The sequence below is a fragment of the Podospora anserina genome, chromosome 1, assembly GCF_000226545.1.
Source record: "Podospora anserina S mat+ genomic DNA chromosome 1, supercontig 1".
Taxonomy (NCBI): Eukaryota; Fungi; Ascomycota; class Sordariomycetes; order Sordariales; family Podosporaceae; genus Podospora; species Podospora anserina.
In genome coordinates, this window is record NW_001914859.1 from 1,095,031 (window position 1) to 1,119,813 (window position 24,783).

Here is a 24,783-nt window from a genome sequence, read left to right on the forward strand (position 1 = left end):
CATTGTAGTAGCTCGTTGTATCCATTAGTGTATATTTTCGTCATGCCAACGACACCCATCCATCTATTAGCGCCTCATTTTGCCAACCTCCAACCCAAAGCAATTTCCCACATGATCTTTATGAAGTGGTGTGCGTGCTCTCGTGACTTCCCCCTCCATTTCCTCACTGTCCACCTCCAAACCGCAAACCTTTAGCCCAAAACAAGCTCATACACTATGATGAGGGTATTGATCACAATTAATGGTACTAACTCTCTTGTTAGTGACGGTGGCGAAAGTGCGGGGTACGTGAGGAGAGTACATACTCCTCATCAAGGTCCGGATCGAGGCAATCAGCTGGATGGCATTGTACTTGACGCTGCTGTCTACGCCGCCGGGGCCGCCGAAGGAGCGGTTGTGGGTTGCGGGGGTGAGGTTTACTGTCGGTCAAAGAGTCAGTGTTTCCTGTACTGGATAGTCATGTGCTGTTGTATGTCGTGGTGAAAGCAGCAGGGCCACTTTTCCGACCTCGTTGACTGGTGTCTGGTTTTGCTCCGTGTTGGTATCGAGCACAGCATCCCAACGAGGTGGTACCCTCAAAGCGCGACCCTCCCGCCAGAGTTTGTTCAAGGACCCCCCGTTTGGGAAGGTTTGACCCTCTCTATCGGTTGAGCTGTGGTTGTCGGAGTTGGAATAGGACTATGGGTTCGGGAACACCGGAGGAATGTTGGGGATAAACGCACCGCGAGCGAGGAAGCGGTCCTCTGACAGGACGACGATGGCGTTGAGAATCAGGACGGTCACTTTTATTTGCACAGACGTTAGCATGCTTGATAGAGAAGGGGGGGAGAACAAGGAGAAGCATACCATAGAGAATCTTCCCCAGAAAAGACATCTTCGCTTTGCTTCAAGGGGGCAGCTCCCCTTCTTCTCGCAGTGGTTCGGGTGACAATATATCGCCGGTTATTGGTGTGGTATATATCGCTAGACAGGAAGTATGTTTGCTGCCGTCGCGATTGTCGTCGTGTCGCGGTGTCGCCAGTAAGAAGCACAAAGGTGGACGTTACAGTCAACTGGACAGCTTGAGCTTCAACCGCCGTGCGTCAGCCAATGCGACGCGCAGAGGACAGATTTATTGTGGGCCAGCCGTTCATCAAAAAGGGAGTTACGTCATGTGACAGTGTGCAGAGGTACAGTAGAACCCTAACCCCTGGAATAAGAGGAAAGTGGAGTTCAACCCCCTATTTACCCCTGAAATTGTGCTGGCAAACATCCTCAGTCCATCAACAACCTGTTTATTTACTCCTCAACATACATCGATACATGCTGAATGTTACATTTCAGTCCCACAATAACAGAGATAGAAACACAAGAACCACAAAACTCTGTGAATACCAACTTCTGTCACTCATCACCCGTCCCATTACTCACCCCGCGAGAAAAACCAACTCCGACGGCGGCACCATATACCCAACCCTACTAGCAGGCACCCTCACCACCCTGTATTCCAGATCAGGTAAGTAATCATAACACTGCCATTCCTCCCCATTCCAAAAGTTCTTCGATTCCTCGACCGTGTCCAGGACATGCAGCAATGCATAGCCTGCAATCAGGAAAGTCTCGCAAGCACGAGCACACGCGCTGGAAAAAGCTGTAATAACAACTGGAGTTAGTCTCATCCCTGATCTTCAAGAGTGCGTTGCTGTGATCAAAAAAAAAAAAAAAAAACAATCAACGATTGCAACGCACGCCTAACAAAGACTGGTGTTTTCAGCTGTCAAAGCAAGAATTTCATCGCTAAATAAACAAACAAAACCAGCAAACAAGCCGTAAAAATGAAAATCTTCGCCTCACTTGACACAATGCTTTGTATCCCAGTCCAGTGAAGTCCAGTTCCAGTTCCAGTCCAGCAGCCCAGAGAAAGTTCAACCAACGGTGTTTCAGGAAAAGACTCCATTTGATGTGTGACAAAAAAACCCACATTGATAAACTGAATGTTAGCTTTGTTGCAAAAAGAAAAAGGGTGTAGAAATTGAGCCCGTCCATCCTGAGTGTAGTGTGTGTAATCCATCGCTTTGCCCGCCTTTTGCCATGCTAATGCTCCGTTACTTGTAACTTCAAAGTTGTAAAAAGAGAAACCAAAAAGAGTTGCAGAAAAGAAAAACAAGAACAAAAAACCAACAGGCCAGATTCATCTCTTTTTGTTTTGCCCGATACGGTATCAAAACCCTTCCGTCCATCCATTCGAAACAAAACCCGCCTGCTGCTTCTTCAGCCCCTCCAAAATATTAAGAAAAATGCTAAAGTACCAACTAACTCGAAGCCAAACGGATTTCTAGAGGCTCTCCTCTTCTCCCAAGAATTATCCGTTTTTGCCGGTGTTTGCCGCAACAATACTGGTTAATGGTATATAACGTAATGATGTGTGTGCCGTAAATACGTGTTGTAGAGGTATCAGAGGATTAATCGACTTTGCAATGGCGGGACTGGAGAGAAACTCAAAAGTCCAACGCAGCATCGAAACCACGACCGCCCGCCTGCCTTGCAAGAAGGGAGAGAGGAGAAACAAGAGCAATAAAAAGCCACACTTTATAGGTTCCGGGGTATTGGATGACAAGGTGCGTAGAAAACAGCAAGCCAAAAAACAAAAGCATCAAAAAACCGAGGACAGCAAGGCAGGCATAGCCAACTCAAGCACGGAGGTCACCATACCGCGCTTTGTACTCAGCTACCAGCTGGAACTGCTCGGCAACCACCTTGAGAACCTCGTCCATCGGTCCCCGCAACGCGCCAAAATTGGACCCTATGCTGCTCTGCGAGACGAGGTGACGCATGTATATCGTGTTGATGCACGTCTGCATAATGTTAGCATGCATCATACAACATTACGTTTGTTCAAACCAAGACAAGAAACATACCTCGATCCGGCTAACCTGATGATCCAGGAAGTTGACCAAAAAGTCCTCCGACACCTCTCCTCCCCGTTGCCTCATCCTGTCTAGGAGACCTGTCTCTGGTGGCTGAAGCGCTTTGCTATTATCCTCCAACATACTGCACAACATTTCCAAGCGCAGAGCCACTCTCCAGAGACTCCATATGTCATCTGGTTCAACCGAAAGCTCGCTCCCGGGGCTCAAGATAGCAGGCCTGATCTCCCTGAGGTCCTGGGCTTGCTCCTTCTCGTGTTTGCTGTGGGTCTCGATTCTGCCGGAGAGTGCATGGGGATAGAGTGAGTAGATAAACTCGGGGTTTTCCAGGCCCTTTAGCTTCTTCTCGCCCATGTCCTTGACTTCAAACCCCTGCCCACTCAAGCTGCGCAGCTCACTCCGGATGGCGGTCGCGAAACTGTCTTCATTGAGGTCAACAGCCGTGCTCGTCGGCTCCTGATAGTGTTCGAGACACCGTTGAATTTCCGCAATGAAGTCAGAAGACACGGCAATCTGTCCGCCATCCGCACAGGCCGAGATACGACTAGCCTTGTTGACCATCGGGCCATAGTAATCCATCCGGCGAGTGACGGGGTCAGGCTCTGAGAGAGGCTCGCCCCAGTGAATGCCCATGCGCACCGACAGACCCTTGAAGATCAGGTTATTATCACGATCGTACACTGGTTGGCAATTGACCGAGTTGTAGAGTTCGGCCGGCCAGTCCAAGTGGAGCAGCTTGCATTGGACGGCAAAGCACCACAAGAGAGCTGACGTAGCAGTTGGGAAGGAGACCATGAAAGCGTCACCTTCTGTCTTGACCTCGAAACCACCAATGGTCCTCAGTTGACGTCGCATAAGCTCATTGTGATTCTTGATGGCCGTCCTCATGGCTTCGGGATACGTTTCCCACAGTTGTGTCGAGTTCTTGATGTCTGTGAAAACAATAGCAATGAGACCTGTGGGAGCAGGCACCTCTGCATCGAGTCGTCCAAGCGTCGAGTCCAGAGGGCCATCCCTTGCCTTTCGGGCTCTCCTCATGCCAGTTGACGAGCCGCCGTCGTCTTGAAGTGAGGCGTAGACTGGCATGCTCTGCCCCTTGTGCTGCCGTGAGCGCTCCCTTCTTGCCTTAAGGTTGGAAACGCCCAGCATCTGGACCGTCATCTTGTTCGAGCACCCATACGCCATGGCCAAATCTCGGACTTTTTGAGCTGCACGCATTGGATCCTGGCGCACCGAACGGGTGACATCGACAAGGACGTCTTTTGGAAGATACTCCCACACTTCTCTGGTTGCAATCAAGATCATCTCATCATGCTCGCCGATCGTATGTTTCTCGATATTTGGTGCCGACTGGACAGCGGGCATCAGGTCCAAATAGCCAAAGGCTCGTGATACCTCCAAAAGATCGTTGAGTCGGCCGTTCCGAGATACCCACCCGCCGGCTTCTCGAATACGCGTGCGCTCGTTGGGGTCAGCAGGATCATGCTTCTTTGTTAACATGACGTGGGTGCTGTCTGATTTGATGATCATTGCCTGTACATCACCAACGTTGGCGACATACAGATCCTGGTTCTGAATGTAGACAATCGTGGCGACACCACCCGAGTTCATATCCTCTCTGCTGAGGACAAGAGGGGCCGTCGAGCCGCGATGCACCATCAAAGACCTGTCCTCGGTGTGTGTGTTTCCGGCGGCAATGAGGTCCTTGTTAAGTGAGAGGAAGGACCGTCTCAGCGCGTCGGCAGGATTCTCGGTATTCTTCAGGTCCCTCAACTCCTGAGAGAAGATATGCCCAAAGTTCTCTTGGAGATACTTGGCGATCTTAGAGCCACCACTACTGAGCGCCTGGCCATCAAACAAACCCAAAAGAGTTTCCGAATCATTCGAGTTGAAGCGCGGGACAACAAGATCGATGGTGGAGAGGTGTTCGTTCTTGCTTCCCAGAGTGTCGGCCATGCCATAGGGCATGTACCCTGCCAAAGAGCCAGACGTTCTTACACGGCGGTCCTCGCTTTGATCAGGCAGTGTAGAGTTGAGAACCGTCACATCCATCAAACCCAAAACTCGAAGATTGGTTAGTCTACCAAAGTCGGTGTATTGCTCGCGATTCTGAGCTGCCGTGGGAACGGAACTTTGCTTGATCTCCAGCCGTCTGTTTCCAGACAAATTGAGGTACCGAAGATTGGGATTAAGATTCCAATTCCAATCGTACGGCACATTGGCGATATTGTATTTGAGAGAGTTGCTGCCGCAGTCAAAAACAGTGAGCTTCTTGGCTCGAGAAATGTCGGCAGGCAAATTAGTGAACTTGTTGCCATTGATGTGGAGCGTCTGCAACATGCTGTACTCCTCTAAGTCGTCCGCAGGCAGACTTGCAAGTTCATTCCCTGACAGGTACAGCTCGACCAGTTGTGGCCAGGACTTGATGGAACGCTGTGGCATGTCGCTCAAGTCGTTATAGGAAAGATTGAGGACACGAAGATTCTCCAGCATACACAGCTGATCGAAACAGTCATCGTCGAGCTGGTTGTCAGCCATATATAGGTATCGAAGCGATCCGGCAAAGGTATTAGTTAGTCGCTGTGTATGACTCGAATCTTTCCTAGAGCTGGCTGTCGGCGTCGCCAGGGCGGTGCTGCTCTGTGTGGTTGATCTGGAGATGACGGAGGTTTTTCGCCCACCCTTCCCATAAACAGACACCATAGAGCTCTTCCTGTCAGCACCCCCTGGAACGGGAGATGGCCCAACGCTGAGCAGGCTACTCGAAGCCTGACTTGGGCGTCTTGAAGGATCGTTGAGCTCCTCGGCGCTTGGTGTCTGAGACAGGGCGCCGGTTGGTGGTCCAATTCTGCCAGTTGGGAAGCTCGTATTGCCGTTTGTTTCTCCAGGAGGATGGGGTGCGCGGGATGCGGGTTTTGGAAAATTCTCCAGCACGTTGGAGGATGCGTTGAGGTAATCCAATTTGTTTGCCCACCACAGCTCCATGGGAAGCTTTCGAATATTGTTGCCCCGAACATCCAGCCGCTTCAATTCGGTCAGGCATCCGATCTCGGGAGGCAACTCACCTACCGAGTTGTGCGCAATGCTGAAGTACTCGAGCCTTCGAAGATTACCAATGTGAGCGGGCAGTGAGACGAAGTAGTTCTTGTCGAGCTCTAACCGTTCCAAGTTGGACATGTTGTGGAACGATTCGTCGATGCTTGCAAGCTGGGCGTTGGACAAGTTGAGAGCCTTGAGGGTAGGAACCGGGGCCTTGATCTCAAATTTGGTGATGGGATTCCAATTCAGCTTGATGCTTCTGACCCGTTCGAACGTGCCGCTGAACTGGGAAATGTTGTTGCGGGTGGCCGAAAGAATCTCTAGTTTGGGCAGCTGGGAGATCACGTCAATATTAGAGATGGCGTTGTACTTGATATCAAGCTCACGGAGACTGCGCAAGTTCTTGAAAGACGGGGGCAATGAACCAGAGAGCTCATTATTGGTAATGACAAGCCTTTCGAGACTCGTCATCTGGCCGACATTATCTGGTAGGCTTTGGATCGTGTTGAAGCTCAGATCGAGATCCACAAGATTTTCCAGCTTGGCCAAGAAGGGAGGGAAGTTATTCAAGAGGTTGGAGGATATGTTGAGCGTTCGAAGCACAGCAAAAGCTTCAAACTCTCTCGGTAGTTGCTTGAGCTTGTTGTTCGCCAGGTTAAGCTTGAGAAGGCCGGTGAGATTGTGAAGAGCCGCAGATTCCAAGCTCTCCAGACGGTTGTTTGAGGCATCCAACATGGTGAGTCTGCTGGCATATCCGAAGCTCTTGGGCAAAGCTCGAGCCTCGTTGTTGTTGAATTTGATGTCGCGCAGATTTGGGCACACCGAGATGAAATCTCGCGGGACTTGGAGCGACAAGTTTCTGGACAAGTTGAGAGAGATTATTTCGTTCGCCCTTGGATAGAGTTGAACCGGAATGGCAGACAGGCTGCGGCCTGATAGGTCGATGTGGTTGTTTTTCTGGGACCGAAGGAACTCCATTTGATCCATCACTTCATAGCTGTTGTCGGTGAAGGGGTAGAAAAGGAATCGACACAAGTAGCTGTTGTCTTCGCGGCCGATGTCCTCTATCCTGTCACGCTCTTCGAATCCCACTTGTTCCAAGAGCCGTTTTTGTAGCAGCAGTGGACGATCGGTGCTTTGGAGGACTTTGTAGAGATCATGTTTCTTCAAGACCAGCTTGAATTTATCCGGATCCTGCAAGTATGACTTCTTGACAATTTGGTTGATGAGCTCTGAGACGCTCGTCAGGAGTGGCATCTGCAGGGTCGCAAACGTGCCATCTGCCCTGAACACCCGGATGCAATAGTTGTGTTGCTTTTCCTCCGGCCTCGGCGGGCTTCCAATGTCCTCTGTGTCTGGGAGCTGGGCCCCGGCGTCGTCATCTCGCAGTACAGCCCAGCTGTCCGGTGCATTCCATGCCCCATTGGAACTCGGGTAACTGATTGATCCCTTGCCTGAGCCGACCTCGTCAAAGATTTCATGAGCGTTCATGGGGGTGAGCGGCGCCGGTTTGCTCAAAATACCATCCATATTATTAAGATTGGTGTCGAGGTGAAACACAGTGCCGACATCTTGCCTATCGGTGGGGCCAATAGCTTCGTCCAGGTCATCCTGCGTCTTGCTTCTAGGGGCCTTTTTGGAAAGGGAAAACTTGTTGAACGTTTGAGGTCCATTAGCTGGACGGGCAAGATCCGGGCGAATACCATCCCGAACATCAGGCTGGTATTTCCCGTCCGCACCTCGCGCGAACTGGCCGTCAGCTTTGGAGAGCTCTTGTCGGGAGGGCCGGGAATGTAAAGAGGACTGGGACGCTGGACCGAGTTTCTTCAGATCTGGAGCATCGTCCTTTTCTTTGAGCCTTCTTCCAAGCCGTCCAAGGAAGCTCTTTTTCGGTTGACCGGGTGAGGTTTGGCCGTCGGTACTACCGCTCTTGTGGCCCCAATAACTACCGGTTGTGCTCGGAGCGGGACTCTGTGCGCGGGACCGGGTGCCGTACATGGTGGAGGAGCCGTTCCGATCCTTCGGAACGCTTATCGTCGAGTCTTCCCGGCTGACAGTGGGCCGAAGGGACCGAGGATCCTCGTTGCTCTTGTTGTGTCTGTGATGGTGTCCGGTCAAATGCACACCAATTGAGTGTCCGGAACGGCCCGAACCCGACGTTTTTGGCGGATTGTTTTGCTGGGAGCTATCATTGACGAAGCGTTCGCGATCCGGCCCACTCAGGATGTCTCGGACGGGTGCTTCTCCGTAGCGCGCGATATCCTAGGATGTGATGGTTAGGTAAACGAAGAACCGCAAGGTAAACACGGACTCGGAAGATAATAGTGAGGTGCTGTGGGTTTAAAGACTGCACGGGTCAAATAAAGAAACATGTGCAATGGTAGGGGTAGCAAGATGAGAAGGGGTTGTAGGGTAGTAGATTGAGAATGCCGAGACCAGATGTGGGGTTTAAACCTACGTCAGCTTCCTGATACAGGAAAGGCACAACTTCCGGCTTCGGTACGGGTGTTCGAGGCCTGGAGGCCGGTGATGCGTCCCTGCCGTGATCTGTGGCATTGGAGTAGTTGCGATCCCGATGTGGCCGTGCATGGCTGTAAGAATGCGAGCGGTGCTCTTTCCCCACGATGGGATGAGAGAGACTGATCTCGGAGGAATCACGACCCGGAAACTCCTCTCCGAAAAACCCCTGGAGCTTTCGAATCCCGCCTCTGGCACCACTCGCCCTCGAGCCCTGGCTACTTGCAGTTGTGGTGATGCTCGCAATCGACGGACGTCTTTCATCGGTGAAATACAAGGTTTCTGGGGATTCAGTACTCCCGGTCGTCGTTTGGGACGGTCGCGCTGTGGCATTGCGGAGACCCGGCGAAGTTTGCGAGCTAAGTGACAGGTTGTCTGTCGAGTCGTTGAAAAAGCTAGTGGGTAACGGCCCTGAACTAGCCGGCGTCGGTGCGGCCGCCATCCAGGGCGCGATCTGACTTAGAGAGCCAGAGGACGGGTTGTTTTGTTGAGTTCGCGATGCCCTTCCTCCGGCGGGGTCGAGGATGGCCAAGTCGCGTCGGTAGTCAGCCAGGTCGCTCATTCGATGTTCGCGAATGGAATTGCTGGAGGTGATGGAAGAAGGCGAAAGCGCAAGGCGCGAGGTGGAGGTCGGCGAGACTTGAGCATCAGAATCCTTGAAAGACCTGTGGAAGGCACCCGTCAGTTCGTGTTCGTCCGGGGACCGCGGGGAAAGAAGCAACTTTGGGGAATGAAAGGGAGCAGGCGGGATGAGGTAGAGAGGTAGAGTAGGTCAGGGATGAGAAGTGAAAGAGCAAGCCGGCGGCGGTCTCGGATAGATGCGTGGTCTCAACTCGGCCAGTGCTCTCTCACTTTTCAGACGGCGTGCTGGCATCAAGTGCGAGACATGGACTCACCGACTTAATTGGCCGTTCTCGTCAGTCTTGAGGCGCGAGGGGGCAGCCCTGCGCGAGCCATGAGAAGCGGACCGGGACGCATTGCTGGTTTGGTTTGAGGAGGCGGCGAAAGGAGAAGAGGATGACGCCGATGGAGGGAGAGAGGGGAGCGGCTTCACAGTGATGTTGGATCTCGCACTGTCGGTGCTGGAGCCCGTCATAGAGCTGAAGCGGGAACTGGCGTCATTCCGGGGCATTGTCGCCAGCAACAGGCCGAGCGGGAACAAGGGAACCGATCAACCGTTAGCGGACCACGGCCATTCCACGTCTCGGGGGTTATCAGTCTGTCAGGTCATGCCCGCCGGGTCGGTCGCTTGAGGAGTACAGGTCGTCGGCGTCGGGGATGGAAGATGGGCCGGGCTGAGGTGTTGGTGTTGATGTGGATGTGGATGCTATGGCTGCGATGGCTGACAGCGGTGCCGAGTATATGGATATGCGAGCGGGGACAACAAGTGTGGAAATCAAGGCTACCTACGGGTTCAGTTCGGCGAGGCACCTCAGTAGTGGCGGACAGTTCTTGGGAATCCTGTCTCGAGAGGATGACGGTGCGAATAGGCGAAAAGCGTGAGTGAGACGCCCACCCAGGCGGGCACTTCTGGTGGGCATCGGCTGCTGTGGATCTGTGGCCCGGGGCCTCTGTGGATTGTGGGCGCACTCAGCAGCGTGGCATGGGGCGCGCTTGTGTGTGCGTCTGGGCGGGCGGTGCGGAGAGGCTCCATCTGCATTTCTTGTGTGCGCACAGCATCAGCAGGGTGGGGAACCCTGAATCCCATCACCTATGCTAACCAACGGCCTGATCAGAGACATCAAATGGCAAAAATCTTTCTCCAATGATATGGCCCAGCAAACACCAATTGGAATTCCGCCAATCGTTATACCTACCTAACCTCCCAACAACAATTGTCCGATATCGAGCAGTCGAGCAGTAGTGTGTACACCAGTACTTGGTCTAGAAGTTGCTGACGGTGCCCATATCCTGTGATGTATGTATCTGTCACTAAATCTTCTGCTCTTCGTTTACAACCATCTCGAACTTCGATTGATACACCAAATCTGAAAAGACCGTGCGCTTTCAAGGCTGGACGGGAATCCACCCTCCAGCACGGATTCGCACCCGCGGAACATGACCCCGGGCAGTCAACTCAACCCTGAATCCCTTCAACCAAACAAGAGCAAGCCCTGCTCTGAGGTAATTGCTGCCACGCGTCCAGCCCTGCGAGATAACAAGATGATTTATTTTAATTAAAATGCGAGGGAAAATTGCGCATCGTTAGACGGCATCAACTGACGAGCAACGCAATTTGGGACCCAACAGCCTCATACAGAAATAGCCAAGCGCATCTGGACTGTGCATTTCCCGGCTGCCCATCTGCCAAGGCGCTTCTGGCGCCTCCTGCAATGGTAAAAATACCTAACCCCAAATCGCAGATCTGAATGTCGGTCAAAGTCGGGATTTCTGAGAGATATTGGTCAGAAGGCTGGTTTTGATATACGGAAGAGTACGGAATGGCCATCTCGGTCACCTCACCACTTGCATCGGACGAGAGCCTGCTGTCAGAGAGCCTGTTCTTGGTTCCCATTTGGGCCTAGCTATACCCAAAAGGCACAATCAATCTTCTTTGTCGTTCACCAGCCACACAAACTCTCAGACCGCCACATCTCCCACTTTCTCGACACCTTGGACAGGCACATCTGGACCCTTATTGCGCCCATGGCACCGCACTTCCCAAGGTGCCGCGCCCGCCCCGGTCCCCAGATCGATTTGAGAACAATGAATCCATGTTTGAGCCCGCGATCGCTGAGACACCCCACCAGTCTCTGGGATCTCAGCTAGGGGCTCTTTATCTCCTCTCGGAAGCTCTTCTTCCCATTACCAAAAGCCGAGGAGATAATTCCTTCCTTCTCGGCCCCCTGGGCGTACCGTCATGTGGCTCTTTTGTGATGAGTCAAGCTCCAGCTCTTGATTTGATATCAAAGCTCACCCCGCACTGTGCTTAGAGCACGCTCCGTCAACCCCTCAACTTTAAGCCTCTAAAGCAGCCAAGATATCCCAACGCGGATGTCAGTAACGGCAAAAACGTCTCTCGGAACTTTGGGCGCGGAACCGGAGGCATTCCGGGCGACACAACGACGGATAAAACGGGAGCGGGAAACAGGGCTAGCATCGGCGCATTATTGTCGGGTTTCTTTGCTCGGCGGGGAGTGGTAGCTCAGTGCCGGAGGCTAGGTGGTTCCCAGTAACCCACGTTGGGTTTGGTGGGGTAAGGTAAGGGGATCAACTCTGAACAGGACCCCTGAAGATCCCCCTACCCCTCCATCCCACCCGGGGAGTTTTTTTCAGTCAAGTGCATTGCATCAGGGACACCAATGGAGGGGTTGGGTTGTTACAGTAGACGAGGTAAGGCTACTGGATATGATTAATAAGGTAAACGTTTTTTTGATGGCTGATGGGGGGGTATCGTGTCGCGAGAGGTAAGAACAATGCATTATCGGTATGCCAAAAGCAGATAATGCAAAGATGAGCATATCGAAAATACATGAGAAAAAAGAGGTGTCGCCCACCGTTCATTTGCTCACTTACAGCATGCAAGCAAAGCTCTTGAAGAAATGCAATGCATAAAATAAGACTACATACATATCACATACAACAACCGACAGGCCACACTACCGCCGCTGACACATCCGATATATCCACATTCCATTCATCATATCCAAAAATATATGATCTCTGGTAACAGATTGACAAACAAAAAGTCTTGTTTCCCCAACCCAACCCAACCCCACCTCGGTTGTTTCGGTTCGTTGTGTACTCTACTTCCCGAACCACCTGAAACGTCGAAACGCATTGAAACAAACAACAATGGAATGTTTTTTGTGCGTGCGCGAAACACACTCCCAGTGCTTCTCCAGCCGAGGGAGGAGTGTGCGTTGAAACTCCTGCTTTTCGTCCGATGTTTTATATGGTCAGTGCTTTGGTAAAAAAGGATAGGTGGGTAGCTTGGAAATGGATTGATGGGAGCATGTCATCAAGCATGATTATGGGCTGAGGCGTATGAGAGCAGTAAAGCTTTGAGCTGATATATCGATCGATGTAAGTGCTATGAAGCAAATAAGAAAATAATGCAATGATATCTCGACATAGTGAGATCCCTCTCCCAGAGAATGGCGATACACGTGATACAACAGCCAGCCCAACAACACCAAACACAATTACCAGCAACATCGCCGTCTTCCATACATGTAAAGAAACACCTGGACCACTTCATCCTACCACACATCCACCTAATCACTCTCCTCCGAATCACTCTCAAAAACCACATCAGCAACCTCATCATTCAACATGTCCCCCACCCAGCTGCTCCCCTCCAATATCTCCCTCGCCTCCTCCTCTCCAACCTTCATATCCTCCATCACCAACCTCGTCGCCAACTCCGGCACCAACACAGCCTGCAGATAGGCCGTATACCCCCTCGCACCAATCAAGCCATCCTCCAACGCCCTCTTCCTCAACACCGAAGAAAACTCGTGAATCAAATTCTCCGACATCTGCCGTAGCCCCCTGATCCCATAATACCCCGGCGTCAAGTTCTCATTCGACGTCCGCAACGTCTTGTTTTTCCCTCCCTTGATACTTTCCCGAAACCGCGCAGCGTAGTGCGACTCCTGCTTCCCCTTCAGGATAGATTGAATAAAAGGATAGAGCTTCTCAATCCGATGGTTGAGCTTCCGCCAGTCAATGTCTGGATAGCCATTCAACTCCCAGGCTTCTCTTGCGGTGTCTTTCCTGTGTCCGGTGCAGAATATGTGCATGGACTGGACGGTGCGATTTGGGTTGGTCTTTTCGTATTTGGCAAGGAGGTCGCGGTCGACTTCTCCTTTGCAGAGGGGGCAGACGGACGGTTTGAGGATGGGAGGGAGTTCTACTGGCGAGGAAGGGGCATCCGATAGCGGGGATCCTGGCTGGGAAAACTGGTATGTGACTGGTGAGGATCGGTTGAAGTGGTTGTTGTCATTTTCCCGTGTCCTGCCTCTGTTTGTGGCTGCTGTTGGGGTTGTGGTCCAGTCGATGTCTGCTCTGAGTGGGCTGTCGAGGAGATCCGGTATTCCATGTACTGGGAGTTGTGTAGCTGATTCCGGTGTTTCGTCTAGCGTTGATATTCTGTTGGGAAGGCTGCCTCGTGGTTTCGAAGGAGAACTGCCCAGGTGATGTGGAGTAGAAATCGTAGGGGGTCCTGGGTTGGAGTCAGGGGCTGGAAGAGCCTCTGGCAAGGCTTTGTTCTCATCACCTGAGTGATTGGAGTCGTGATTTTCGTCATCTTGGGAACTCTTGTGCCTCTTAGACTCACGTTGAGACGTCGAGGTGCGGTCTCGCTTCTTAAATACCCCTGATCCACCGTCGCCGTGTTTCCTTCCGCCATATGTCCTCTGGTTCTTTCTGGGGTTAGGTTGGTCAAATATTGGCTTCTCGGTAGTCTGTCCTACTGTTCGGACATCGTCTTTGGGCTTAGGTGCTGCTCCTGAGTTCGGGATGACTATCTTAGAGTCACTGGATACCAAAACAGCTGCCGAGGCGTCCTGAGCGAGCGTTCGGAAGGTGGTGGGACGAATATGGCCTCTCCCTATCCTGTCGTTGCCATCGTCGTCAGAGCTATCTATGGACTCCGTTGCCTTCCTAGCAGTTTTACTTCGCCGAGCGGTTGCTTGGTAGGAGTTCTCTGGGGGCTTCGGGGGACTTGGTATTGGCGAGTCTAGAGCAAACTGGCCTACTGGAGAACTAGTGATTGCTCCTGGATCATGAGGGGGTTCTTCGACATCAGAGCCCCTTTGGGGGGATGAGAGAGGAGCCGGGAGCATCAAGGAATCCCTTTCGTTACCTCGGCGTGGTGTCGGTGGGCTATCCGGAAAGCGTCTGGCTGTAGATTCCTGCGAAGTTTGAGATATAGGCTGACCGTTCACAAACTGGAAAAGCGGCTCGCCACTTTTTGTCAAGCCAACTGTGCGGCTCCTAAGACCCCAGGGAACCCTGACCTTCGGCTTCCCAGGATTGGTGACCATCTCGCACCGCAGCCCTGACGATAAACTGAAAGTTCGGTATTTTAGAATTTTGCTCCAGATATGATTTGTTCACAAGTGTCTTCCGCCGCAGGGCGTGATATCATCCTGGTCTGCGATTAGATGCCATGTCAAAGAGAACTTCCGAAATAGGTCAACACCTACAAAGCACCCACAAAGCGTGCCTGAGAAATGGTGGGAGGCCACTTACACACAGGCTGAAGCAAATAGGAATATTTTCTGGAAACGATTTCGAAATGCTTCTCGCTTGAAACTGATCCTGGACCGACCCAGCGACATATAGGCAGCAGCAGTTTTTGGCGGAGACCCTGGTAGATTTCACTTGTGGAAATTTATCAAAGACGCTCTTTGCAAGCCGCGACTTGGGAGCGCGTCGTGCAGGGATCCCAAGTTCGCCGGCCCATAACGTTCCACAATATCGGGCCCCACCAGCTCCCCTGTCCACCGCCAGCTAAGCCCAGGCGGGAAACCGTTTGTTTGACGTCCCAACATCCACTGTCAACAACCATACGAAGCGGTTGCTCCCAGAGTGCAATTAGAACAGCCAACAGCGCCCAGAAAGTCCGACAGTAAAGGGAATGACAGACTAGCACAATGGCTTCCAGCAGGAAATATGCGGCACTTCCAGACTTGGTAACTCAGCCACCGCCCGCCACAAACAAGCCGGCGAAACTAACTGAACATCAAAACGCCAGGATTCCGCACCCGATATTTACGAAACCCCCGAGCTTACTGATGATACTTCTACCATTCCCGTGAGTTGCTGGATAGTGGGGAATTCGTGGAACCCAAGTGCTGACGGTATATAAAGCCCACAACCGTGCGATCAGCCTCTGACAATGAGTATGACGACGACGACGATGCCGCCGCCATCTCTCGATCCAGACTCCGGATAGACCAAGCTCGGTCAAAGTTCATGCCGGCTGCCGTGGATCCCTCAGGGGTTGACTTTTCAGACCGTGTCAATGGCAAGCGAAAGTCATACAAAGCGTCCAGCAGACGACACCGCGTGTTGGATGATGGAACCGAAGAGCTGGGCGACTTGAGCGACGAGGACGATGCTGGAAGTTTGGCGCGCAAGATTGCGCGTTTGAGGCGCGAAATTGAGGAGGCAAAGGAGGAGTACGGCAAACAGAAGGCAGCAGCGGACGAAACTACGGACGAAACTGGTGTTCAAGAGCAGGAGATTGAGTCTCTGAGCAAAACTCTGGATGAGATGGCTAGACTCGGCGAGCCGCTGGCTCCTCGACCGGTTGCTACACCGACCCCCCGGATCACCAGTGCTGGCGGGCAGCCAGCAGGAGAAATCAAGGGTACTGCGAGCTATACTATTACCTATGCCCCTGACTACGAACAAACGCATGCTTTGGCTAAAGCAGCCGACTTTGACCGCCGGCTTGTGTTCTTGGAGAAGGCATTGGGTGTTGGCTCAGCAGCCATGCCGGAATTTGACTCGAATGGTCTTCCCCGAGCTATTATTCCCCTGGTTGAGAACCTTCACAAGCAGATTTCAACGTTGTCTGAAGCCTCGACACCCACTCTGGATGCCATCAGCAGGAGGGTCAGGACCTTGACACAGGAGGCGGAGAATCTGGAGAAGGCCCGTAGAAACGCCAAACAAGCTCAGGAGGCTTTGGCATCTGCGGGAGCGGCACCATCTGGCGAAGGCGCCACACTCGAAGACTCGGAGCAGATTGCGAAAGTCAATGCTCTTTACAGTATGATTCCGACCATCGAAAATTTGAGCCCTCTGCTTCCACCCCTGCTGGACCGCCTCAGGTCGTTGAGGATGATTCACGCAGATGCCGCAACGGCATCTGACACCTTGGCTCAGCTGGAGCAAAAGCAGGCCGAGATGGCCACAGATATTCAGCAATGGAGGGAAGGGTTGGAGAAGTTGGAGGTTATAATCAACGATGCGAGTGCCTTGAGGGAGAAGAATATGGGGGTGATCTCGGAGTGGGTGAAGGACTTGGAGGGTAAAATGTCTAAATTGTCTTGAGCGAGCATTATGCCATAGTGATACCCATGCTTATGACACATCAATGCTGTTTGTTTATCATCTGAGCTACAGATATCAGTGCTGACCGTGATAGGGTCGGGTGAGTGGGGCTCAGACCTTCGGCAAGCGGGGGCCGGATGCCCGTTATGTATGGGTCTCCATTCAGCCAATCAAGCTCCACCAAGCTCTCCCTGCTCAAAGCATAAATTTCTCCAAGAGCTTCCCTTGAGCTTCAAACTTTTCCTTCATTCACATCCCAAAAGAAGCAATTGTTCAAGAGGCAGTGTCGCAAGCTGCCCATCTCGCATCGCACGCTGATTGCAATGGATTGAGAGCTCTCCGAGAGCCAGGAGAACGGCCTCAAACATCGCCATGGAAGCTCATCGCACGTGATGGAGCAGCAGCAGCTAGCTGCTCAAAGATTTTTTCTCAAAATCTTTTGATGAAGAGGGGCAGTTTTTCTTCTTCCCCTCCCTCAACCATCATCACCACTCTACTTTGGTATGTTTTTTCCCCCTCTTCACTTCCTCAACAACAAACACATCGGTTTAGTGGGTTATCATGATGAACAAAAATGCATGTATTATCTGAGTCTCAGTATGCTGTATCAATTTATCACCAAGATCTCTGACAATAACCCCACCATGATGTTTTGTTGTTGACGGTTTCTTATTTTGTTGTCAAGAAACTAACATTGTAAGAAAGTCTAGTAGGTAGTTGATCATGTCTGCTACCCCCAAGCCCGCCGCCCCAGGGAACTTCACCATCCTCTACTTTGCCACCGCAACCTCCTTCACGGGCAAGAACGTCGAGTCGCTTCCCGCGCCGCTCTCGCTCAGGAAACTGGGTGACGTGTTGGAGGAGAGGTACAAGGGTATCAGAGAGGAGGTTTTGGGGCACAGTCTTGTGACGATTAACCTGGCGTATGTGGATGTGCCTGAGGAAGGGGAGGATGATGTGATTATTCAGGAGGGGGATGAGGTGGCGATTATTCCGCCTGTTAGCTCTGGCTAGTTCTTGTTTCCGTATTTACAATACAATAAGAGAGAAAGTTTTTATCATCCGCGATATACGTTATCCCATTGAGAGTTTAGCAGCGGTTGTTGTTCTTCTTCTGGTGATGATGATGATGATGGTGCTACTGATGAGGCCCAACGTGATCGGCCACTGGTGCTGTGCCATTTTGTCCAGAACTGGGGTTGGTTGAAGGGGATGGAGGCGCGGGTCCAGTCCCATTCGGCTCGGCGGAGGCGGCGGTAGGCGACGGTGGTGGTCCAGGCTAGGAGGCCGAGGAGGATGGTGGAGAGGATGGAGAGGAGGATGGAGAGGGCGGTGATGGCTGAGATGTTGCAGCCGAGGGGCTGGGTGCGGACCTCCCAGCGTTCGGACCAGTGGGGGCAGATGTCGGGTTGGGAGATGGGGGTCAGGAGGGGGAGGGGGTGGGTGTTGGGGGTGCAGGATTGGGTCTGGCGGGTGGGTGGGTGAGCAAAGGGGTGGGAGAAGGAGGGGGGTGGAGGGAAACATACGAAGGGACACCAGGAGCAGGCGTTCTCTGAGAGACAGGGTGAGCAGGATTGTTGGCGCCAGCAGCGGCGGAGGTGGTCGTCGGGGGTTTCGAGAGGGTTGAGGGAGGACATTGTTGTTATATAAGATGAGGTGGTGATATGTACCGCAGAATGGATGTTACAAACTAAGCTGGATCTCGTAGGTAGCAATTCAGTAGGTTACAAGAATACAAACAAGGTGTTTCACATAAGGAGGATGAGGAGGGCGGCTGAAAACCGTTGGAAGTCGAGAGATATCCCATCAGAATGCGGGGCAAGCATATCCTCTGTGCGCAGCAAGCAGGAACAATACAACAAACATCACACCTTCCAGAAATTCATCTCCAAAATTCCAAGCACGCTCTACATATTTTAAGAAGAGAAGCCTGCCACCCAAAATTTTGTCTAAACAGTATATAAATCAGTCAAAAACATCCCCACCGCTCAGCCTTTATCAAAACGCCCAATTACTTGTGACTGCATCACTCCTCCCTCACAATATCCCTCGCCCTCAACTTCTCCTCCTCAGTCAAAACCCACACCATCCCCCCATCTATCCCCTCCTCCTCCTCAGCAACCAACTCCTCCCACTCCTCCTCCTCCATGTTCGCCACCATCAAGATCTGCCCAACCTTGCCAAACACCTCTCTCACTCCGTAATTACCCTTGGACACCACGCCAATAATACCGTTGACGTCCCTTTCCAGTCTGATGGCACCATACGCGCTCAGCGCCCTACCAGCCTTGGCATAACTCCACACCCTCTTCTCCAGCACCTTTTGCGCCAAATACCCAGCAGTCTTGTCCATGAGCTGGCTGTACGTCTTTGGTGTCAACAAACGTGAGATGGGCTTCATCAGCGCATCCCATCCGAGCTCAAATGTCAGCGGAACCTGTTCGAGGTATTCCTCCAGTGTCTTATCTGACAGCGCGGCGAGCTCGGTGAGTTCTTCCTCGGTGGAGATGGTGTAATCTGCGTCGCTGAAGGTGGAGGTGATGACAGGCCGGAGACGAGCATAAACTACCTCGCTAAACAGGGCTTCGATGCCCGCCTTGATGAGCTCGCTGGATTTGAGGTGGAACGAGGTTTTGAGGTTCTGGAGGCGGGTGACGATTTCCTTGGCGTCGTTGGCAAAGGGGAAGGCGGCGGTTAGTACTGATGACGGCTGCTGGGAGTCTGCGGGTGGGTTTTCTGGATGTCTCAGTATCCCGGATACGATCCGTTCCAAGTACTCGTTTGCCACGTCGAGACTGTTGATTAAGACGATGAAGGCGATGATCTTGTCTTCTGGGGGGAAACCGCCTTGGACGTTGGGTTTGGGCAGGTATTCGTCCCGCATCTTGCGCTGGATCAGGCCGACAAAGTCGGTACCGAGAAGAGCTTGGATCGTGGGGATGACCTCCTTGACGACATCTTTCTGGGAGGTGGAGATGGACTTTTCGATGACGGTTTTGGCGATATACATCACGTCGTCAACAGCGGAGATGATGAACGGTGGGTTGCTTTCGATCGCCTTGTTTTGTCTAAGCGTAAGTCCGCTAGGGAACTCGTCCAGTTGAAAGGCCTTTTCGACAGAGCGCCGAAAAAAGAACTTGGTGAGCTCATTGTAGGGTGATACTAGCTTCCCAGAGACTTTTCGACCCAGGTTAGACTTGGTGAGGACCTCGGGCATAGTGAGTGGCGCATCGTCCGGTGACTCCGGTTCCTGGCGTTGTCAGTATCCCACTGCCATGAGACTCATAATAAGACGTACCCTGCACTTTCCAGCGAGGAAACGAGAATACAGAGACCACCTTCCAAGCATTACGGCGATCTCGCTCAGCAAGGCGTTTACTTCCTTCATGTCCACCCCCTCATCCTCGCTCTGGCGTCCGTTATTGGTGCCGCCAACAGCAGGCGAGTTTACTCGTGGTGTTCCTCCGAAGCCTCGATTTGGTTGAGAAACGAAGCTCTGAACGAGGAACGAGAAGGGATAACTTCTGACATCAGTCAACCTCCTATCCACGGTCCTTTCATCGCTCCAAGAATCCAGGATGATGCCTCCCTGCACATCTGCCTCCATCTGGAGCCTTTCGATAACCTTGACCATCTTCCCGGTTCCGTAATGTTTTTCCACCAGGGCCCCATGCCCATCCACAATATGGGCAATGTGTTCGAACAACCTTGTGAGGGCATTGGCAAAAAAGAAGCCATCCTTTCTTCCTTGCCCACCAACCGTAGAAGCGCCTTCCTTGAGCACCGTCCTGGCCGTACCCGCAACACCCTGGCAGACATACTGCCCATACACATCCAGCCCAACATCACCCCTCCCAATCAGGGGGAATAGCTTGAAAAACCTCGTCACCCTTGCGCCATCCCCATCCTCGGCAGCCTTCCTGAACTCTCTCAAGAACAAGTTACACAAGCTCTCCCTTGCCGACTCGAGGGTAACCCAAGGGGGGTCAGGCACCTCGACAGTCGGCACCACTGCAGCTGCAAAGCCTCCTCGGACAATCTCCTCAGGCACCTTGGAAGCCCGCGCAATGTACCCAGCTGCCGCCTCCCAGTCCTGAGGGGCGCCCATGCTACCCACCACGCCTGCGACACATGCTTTCAGCTCGGCAACCTGTTCCACCACGCGCAACGTGTCTTCCACCCGAGATTTCTCCAAATCGAGGGTGCGGACCCGGCTGGAGAGGTGAGAGGCGGTTTCTGAGGCTGAGGCGAGCATGCTGTTGCTTATGCCGCGGGAGGCGATCACCTGGGCGCCGAGCCCGGCGCGGAGGTTGTCGAGGCGGGAGAGGGAGCGGGTGAGGTCTGCTTGAGAGGAAAGCAAGTTTGTTAGACGGTCTGTGAGGGAGGATTCGCGGGTGTGAAGTGCCGCGAGGGCAGCGCGGATCTCGACCGGGGAGGTGGCATTTTGGATTACGGTGGATGGGTTGGTGTTGGCGGGGCTGGTGGTTGGTTTTGGTGTGTTGAGGGTTGGGAAGCTGGTTAGGGCGGGATTAGGAGACGCGGTGGCAGACATTTTGGTCGTCGTAGCGGCGCCATTGGAGAAAGCAGACATTGGAATAGTATCGGTGCATCGCTCTTCGTGCAGTCAGTTGCGCGCCGGGATGGGGGTTGGTCAGGAACCCGTCAAGGTAAATGAACCCAGTGATGCCCCACTGACACCGGGCTGGCAGTTTGGGCGTTGTGGGTTTGCCAATTTGGCACGCAGCTTGGGGACAGGGGCAGCTAGCGCCCCACTTTATCGGCCGTTGAGACACCCGACCACGCCGATGCTTGACCTCCTCCGTGTCGGTAGCTCCTTCCGGTCCGGAAGATATCCCGGCGTGCCTGCCATTTTTAGACAGGAAAGCAACCGCTATATAACTAGACCATCACGGTGGAATTGAAGTCAATTTTGATTTAACCCAGACTTGAACCAAATTTCTTACTCTTTAATCCTTGCACCCACCACAGCGTCATTCGCACCCAAGTCTCACTCTACCTAAACAACAACAAGTATTCGCTGTGTGCCTTTGTTCACAATGTCTCAATTGGCATCGTCCTTGCATTCTGTGGTAGTGGTGAGAAATGGCTCGGTGCAGACTCTTTGCTCCTTGTCCCATGTGTCTTCACCGACTTGAATAGCATCCAAACTCGAGGCTTCTGGGTGAGGCCTACAGTCCGCCAGCAAAAGGCAGATGTCAGCCTTAATCGTCGCCGGATTTAGGACCAATGCAATGAGGGGTCTGGTGTTTGCCCATCTCAACATTGAGGCCTACAGCGGCCGCTTTCCGATATGCCCCCAGCTCAGCGAATCAAAACTGCTCATCTCGTGCAAACAGAGCCTCGTCTCTATCCATGTCTGCCTCGCTTCACTCTGCCCATCCGTTTGCTCTTTCTTTATGCAGATATCCTACTCAATGTCGCATGTTTTTATCGCCATTCTTTGACTTTTGCAAAGTCTAGGTACATCGGGATCGCTATGGCCCTCCAGAGCGCGCACCGGATCTGTCATGACGGTAGAGGTCTATCTCGAACGGAAATGTCACCAATACATCCATGGACTTGTCAAAGGAAATTCTATCCTGAGGCGTGACTCTTGGAGTGTTTTACGGCTATATATGATGGGAACATCGCGCCCTTCTTGACCTCGACCCGAAGCTTTCAGATCCAACCCACCGTTCGACAAGGCAGGCAGCAACGCACATCTCGCCTCAAACAAGTGCCCCTTTGTCTTTGGCTTGACCAACTTTATCCCAATCATTCACCATGAAACAGGAAAACACTCCCCAAGATAACCTGCTTGCTAGTCCGAGCCTCCTTCGCAAAATCGACCAGCTCCGCGAGAGGAATATCGGCCAGCATGTCCCTCTGCCCCAGGCACGTATACCCCCTTCAGTTTGTTCGGCATGGCGAAGCTGACATGTCGATAAGCTCGTTGTTGTGGGTGACCAGAGCTCTGGCAAATCATCTCTTCTGGAGAGTTTGACTGGAATTCCGTTCCCGCGTGATGTTGAACTCTGCACGCGTTACGCCACTCAAATCACCCAACGCCGCGATCATTCAACTCATGTCAACATCACTATAATTCCTGGTCCGAATTCATCCGATGAACACAAAAGCCATGTCGAGGCGTACCATGGCAGTGCCCTGTCTGGTGAGGATTTGCGCGCCAAATTTCCGGCAATTTTGCAAGAGGTAAGCTTACCATACCTCATACGAGCCACTCGGTGTGTTGACCAATTATCCAGGTCAACGCCAGAATGGGCATTCGAATGAGCTCATCTGCCAAAGGCGGAACCGTCTTCAGTGAGGACATCCTCAAGATTGAGATTTGCGGTCCCAAGGAAGACTATTTGACCGTCATTGACGTTCCCGGTATCTTTCGTAACTCAACTGAGGGCGTCACTACCAAACAGGACATCTTGTTGGTTCGGAATATGGTCACCAACTACATTCGAGATAACCGGACCATCATCCTGGCAGTCTTGCCTTGCAACATCGATATCGCTAACCAGGAGATTCTGACTCTCGCGGAGGAGTACGACAAGAAGGGCGAACGGACCCTCGGTATTCTCACAAAGCCAGATTTGGTACCCGAGGCCAGCGGCAAAGATACGATTTGCAGCATCGTCGAGAACAAAAGGAAGCAGCTGACTTTGGGCTATTATGTCGTGAGGAGTCGTGGCGCAGATCAAGACGACTCTGGCTATGAGTCCCGCGAACAAATGTTCAACGAAGACCCCTGGCGTCGCCTTGACAGGGGGAGAGTTGGTGTTCGCGCACTCAAGACAAAACTGGGTGAACTGCTAGGCGAGATGGCGAAGCGTGAATTTCCCAAGTTGAGGAAGGATATCGGCGAGATGCTCAGTCGCGCGGAAAAGGAGAGAGATGGGCTCGGTCCCGCTCGTGGCACTGATACCGAACAGCGGATATTCTTGAGCCACATCGCAGACAAGTTCCAGCAGTTGACAAAGGCGAGCCTGGAGGCTCGCTATCATCATGACCCGGCATTTGAGGCGTCCTTCCATCTCAAACTCGCCACCCTCATGGCGTTCCTTGCCGAAGATTTCAGTCGCGAGTTTGAAGCAAAGGCTGCATTCCGATACTTTGAGAACGAAGACTCTGACACCGACGACTATGACGATGACTACGACGAAGTCGTTGATGAGGATTTTCTGCCCATGAATCCCAACCAGACATCGCCTGCCGCGAATGCAAAGAGGATTCTGAGGGCCGCAACTCGTGATCTTGACCCGGAGGAGTTTCCCGAGCTCGACGACATCATCAGTCACAGGTACGAAGTTGAGGATCCAGAAGATGGTATCATGGACTGGATAACAAATCTTTATGTGCGATCACGCGGCATGGAGCTTGGTCATTACACCAACGCGGTGCAGGCAAGTGCATGGAGAGAGCAATCCAGTAAATGGCCTATCATAAGTCGCGCTTTTACCAGCCGCGCGATCATGATCGTCCAGCGCTTCATCACAGACACGCTCAGCATCGTGTGCCCCGATAGCACGCTTCGGGATACCTTGTGGTCATGCATCCAAGAGGAGGTTCTCGAGCGATACAAGAAAGCGACTGGTTTTCTCGAGTACCTCCTCTCCGTTGAGCGTGAGCTCAATCCTTACACGCTCAACAAGCACTTCAACAGGACCCGTCAAGAGGCTCACGCGGACAGAGCAGCTTCCCACATTCTCGCGACACTGCAGGAGGCAGAACAAGCGGGCGGAGACAACGCCACCGTCACCATCGGCCAAGTTCGCAGCTCGACTAGAGACAAATCCAACATACAAGATGTGGCCGAGCAGCTCCACGACGGCCTGAGCTCGTACTACGACGTTGCTCGGAAACGCTTTATCGACAACGTCTGGACTCAGGTTGTTCAGTCCCACCTGCTTTTTGGCTCCAACACTCCGCTCAGGGTCTTCACCCAGGACTGGGTGATTGGGCTTGGTGCCGAGCAACTTGATGCGATTGCTGGGGAGTCGTCGAGTGTCAAGGAGCAGCGGGCTAACTTGGCTCGCAAGATCAAGGACTTGAAGGAAGCGAAGAAGATTTTGTCGTTCTGAAGAGCTGGCTGTACAGCAGTTTGAGGTGTGTGTTTACGCTAGGACTTTGTTTCGTATTGACTTGAACGGGTAGCTATTAAATATCATAGTTTTCAATGTGTTTTTAGGATACATATGTAATAACAAAAACAAAAAAAAAAAAAAAAAACAGTGTGCATGCTCTGCTTGATCCAAAATCCAAATTGTGGTCCTCTATCCCTATCCCAATTTCCCGGTTT

The 24,783-nt window shown here is 52.4% G+C and overlaps 8 protein-coding genes across 8 annotated transcripts; 3 read left to right on the top strand and 5 right to left on the bottom strand.

Annotated features, from left to right (window-relative positions):
* Window positions 1-191: 191 nt before the first annotated feature.
* On the bottom strand, window positions 192-874 carry PODANS_1_3020 (uncharacterized protein; the record flags this gene model as incomplete). Its single annotated transcript, XM_001912463.1, has 4 exons — window positions 192-247; window positions 306-419; window positions 723-782; window positions 847-874. 4 exons carry the CDS (start codon window positions 872-874, stop codon window positions 192-194), a joined length of 258 nt encoding a protein of 85 aa, XP_001912498.1.
* Window positions 875-1,406: 532 nt separating this feature from the next.
* Window positions 1,407-2,050, bottom strand: PODANS_1_3030 (uncharacterized protein; the record flags this gene model as incomplete). The annotated part of the gene is made up of 2 exons (XM_001912464.1): window positions 1,407-1,630; window positions 1,834-2,050. 2 exons carry the CDS (start codon window positions 2,048-2,050, stop codon window positions 1,407-1,409), a joined length of 441 nt encoding a protein of 146 aa, XP_001912499.1.
* A 619-nt stretch (window positions 2,051-2,669) lies between these two features.
* PODANS_1_3040 (uncharacterized protein) lies at window positions 2,670-9,594 on the bottom strand (the record flags this gene model as incomplete). Its single annotated transcript, XM_001912465.1, has 4 exons — window positions 2,670-2,834; window positions 2,898-8,207; window positions 8,404-9,127; window positions 9,359-9,594. The coding sequence occupies 4 exons, from the start codon at window positions 9,592-9,594 to the stop codon at window positions 2,670-2,672; spliced, it is 6,435 nt and encodes a 2,144-aa protein (XP_001912500.1).
* Window positions 9,595-12,679: 3,085 nt separating this feature from the next.
* On the bottom strand, window positions 12,680-14,452 carry PODANS_1_3050 (uncharacterized protein; the record flags this gene model as incomplete). Its single annotated transcript, XM_001912466.1, has 1 exon — window positions 12,680-14,452. The coding sequence occupies one exon, from the start codon at window positions 14,450-14,452 to the stop codon at window positions 12,680-12,682; it is 1,773 nt and encodes a 590-aa protein (XP_001912501.1).
* Window positions 14,453-15,064: 612 nt separating this feature from the next.
* Window positions 15,065-16,472, top strand: PODANS_1_3060 (uncharacterized protein; the record flags this gene model as incomplete). Its single annotated transcript, XM_001912467.1, has 3 exons — window positions 15,065-15,103; window positions 15,166-15,225; window positions 15,282-16,472. The coding sequence occupies 3 exons, from the start codon at window positions 15,065-15,067 to the stop codon at window positions 16,470-16,472; spliced, it is 1,290 nt and encodes a 429-aa protein (XP_001912502.1).
* A 723-nt stretch (window positions 16,473-17,195) lies between these two features.
* On the top strand, window positions 17,196-17,486 carry PODANS_1_3070 (uncharacterized protein; the record flags this gene model as incomplete). The annotated part of the gene is made up of 1 exon (XM_001912468.1): window positions 17,196-17,486. One exon carries the CDS (start codon window positions 17,196-17,198, stop codon window positions 17,484-17,486), a length of 291 nt encoding a protein of 96 aa, XP_001912503.1.
* Window positions 17,487-18,498: 1,012 nt separating this feature from the next.
* Window positions 18,499-21,096, bottom strand: PODANS_1_3080 (uncharacterized protein; the record flags this gene model as incomplete). The annotated part of the gene is made up of 2 exons (XM_001912469.1): window positions 18,499-19,713; window positions 19,771-21,096. Coding segments are annotated over 2 exons (2,541 nt in total), but the record flags the coding sequence as incomplete, so codon positions are not given.
* Window positions 21,097-22,256: 1,160 nt separating this feature from the next.
* Window positions 22,257-24,565, top strand: PODANS_1_3090 (uncharacterized protein; the record flags this gene model as incomplete). The annotated part of the gene is made up of 3 exons (XM_001912470.1): window positions 22,257-22,367; window positions 22,422-22,685; window positions 22,739-24,565. 3 exons carry the CDS (start codon window positions 22,257-22,259, stop codon window positions 24,563-24,565), a joined length of 2,202 nt encoding a protein of 733 aa, XP_001912505.1.
* Between the last annotated feature and the right edge of the window lie 218 nt (window positions 24,566-24,783).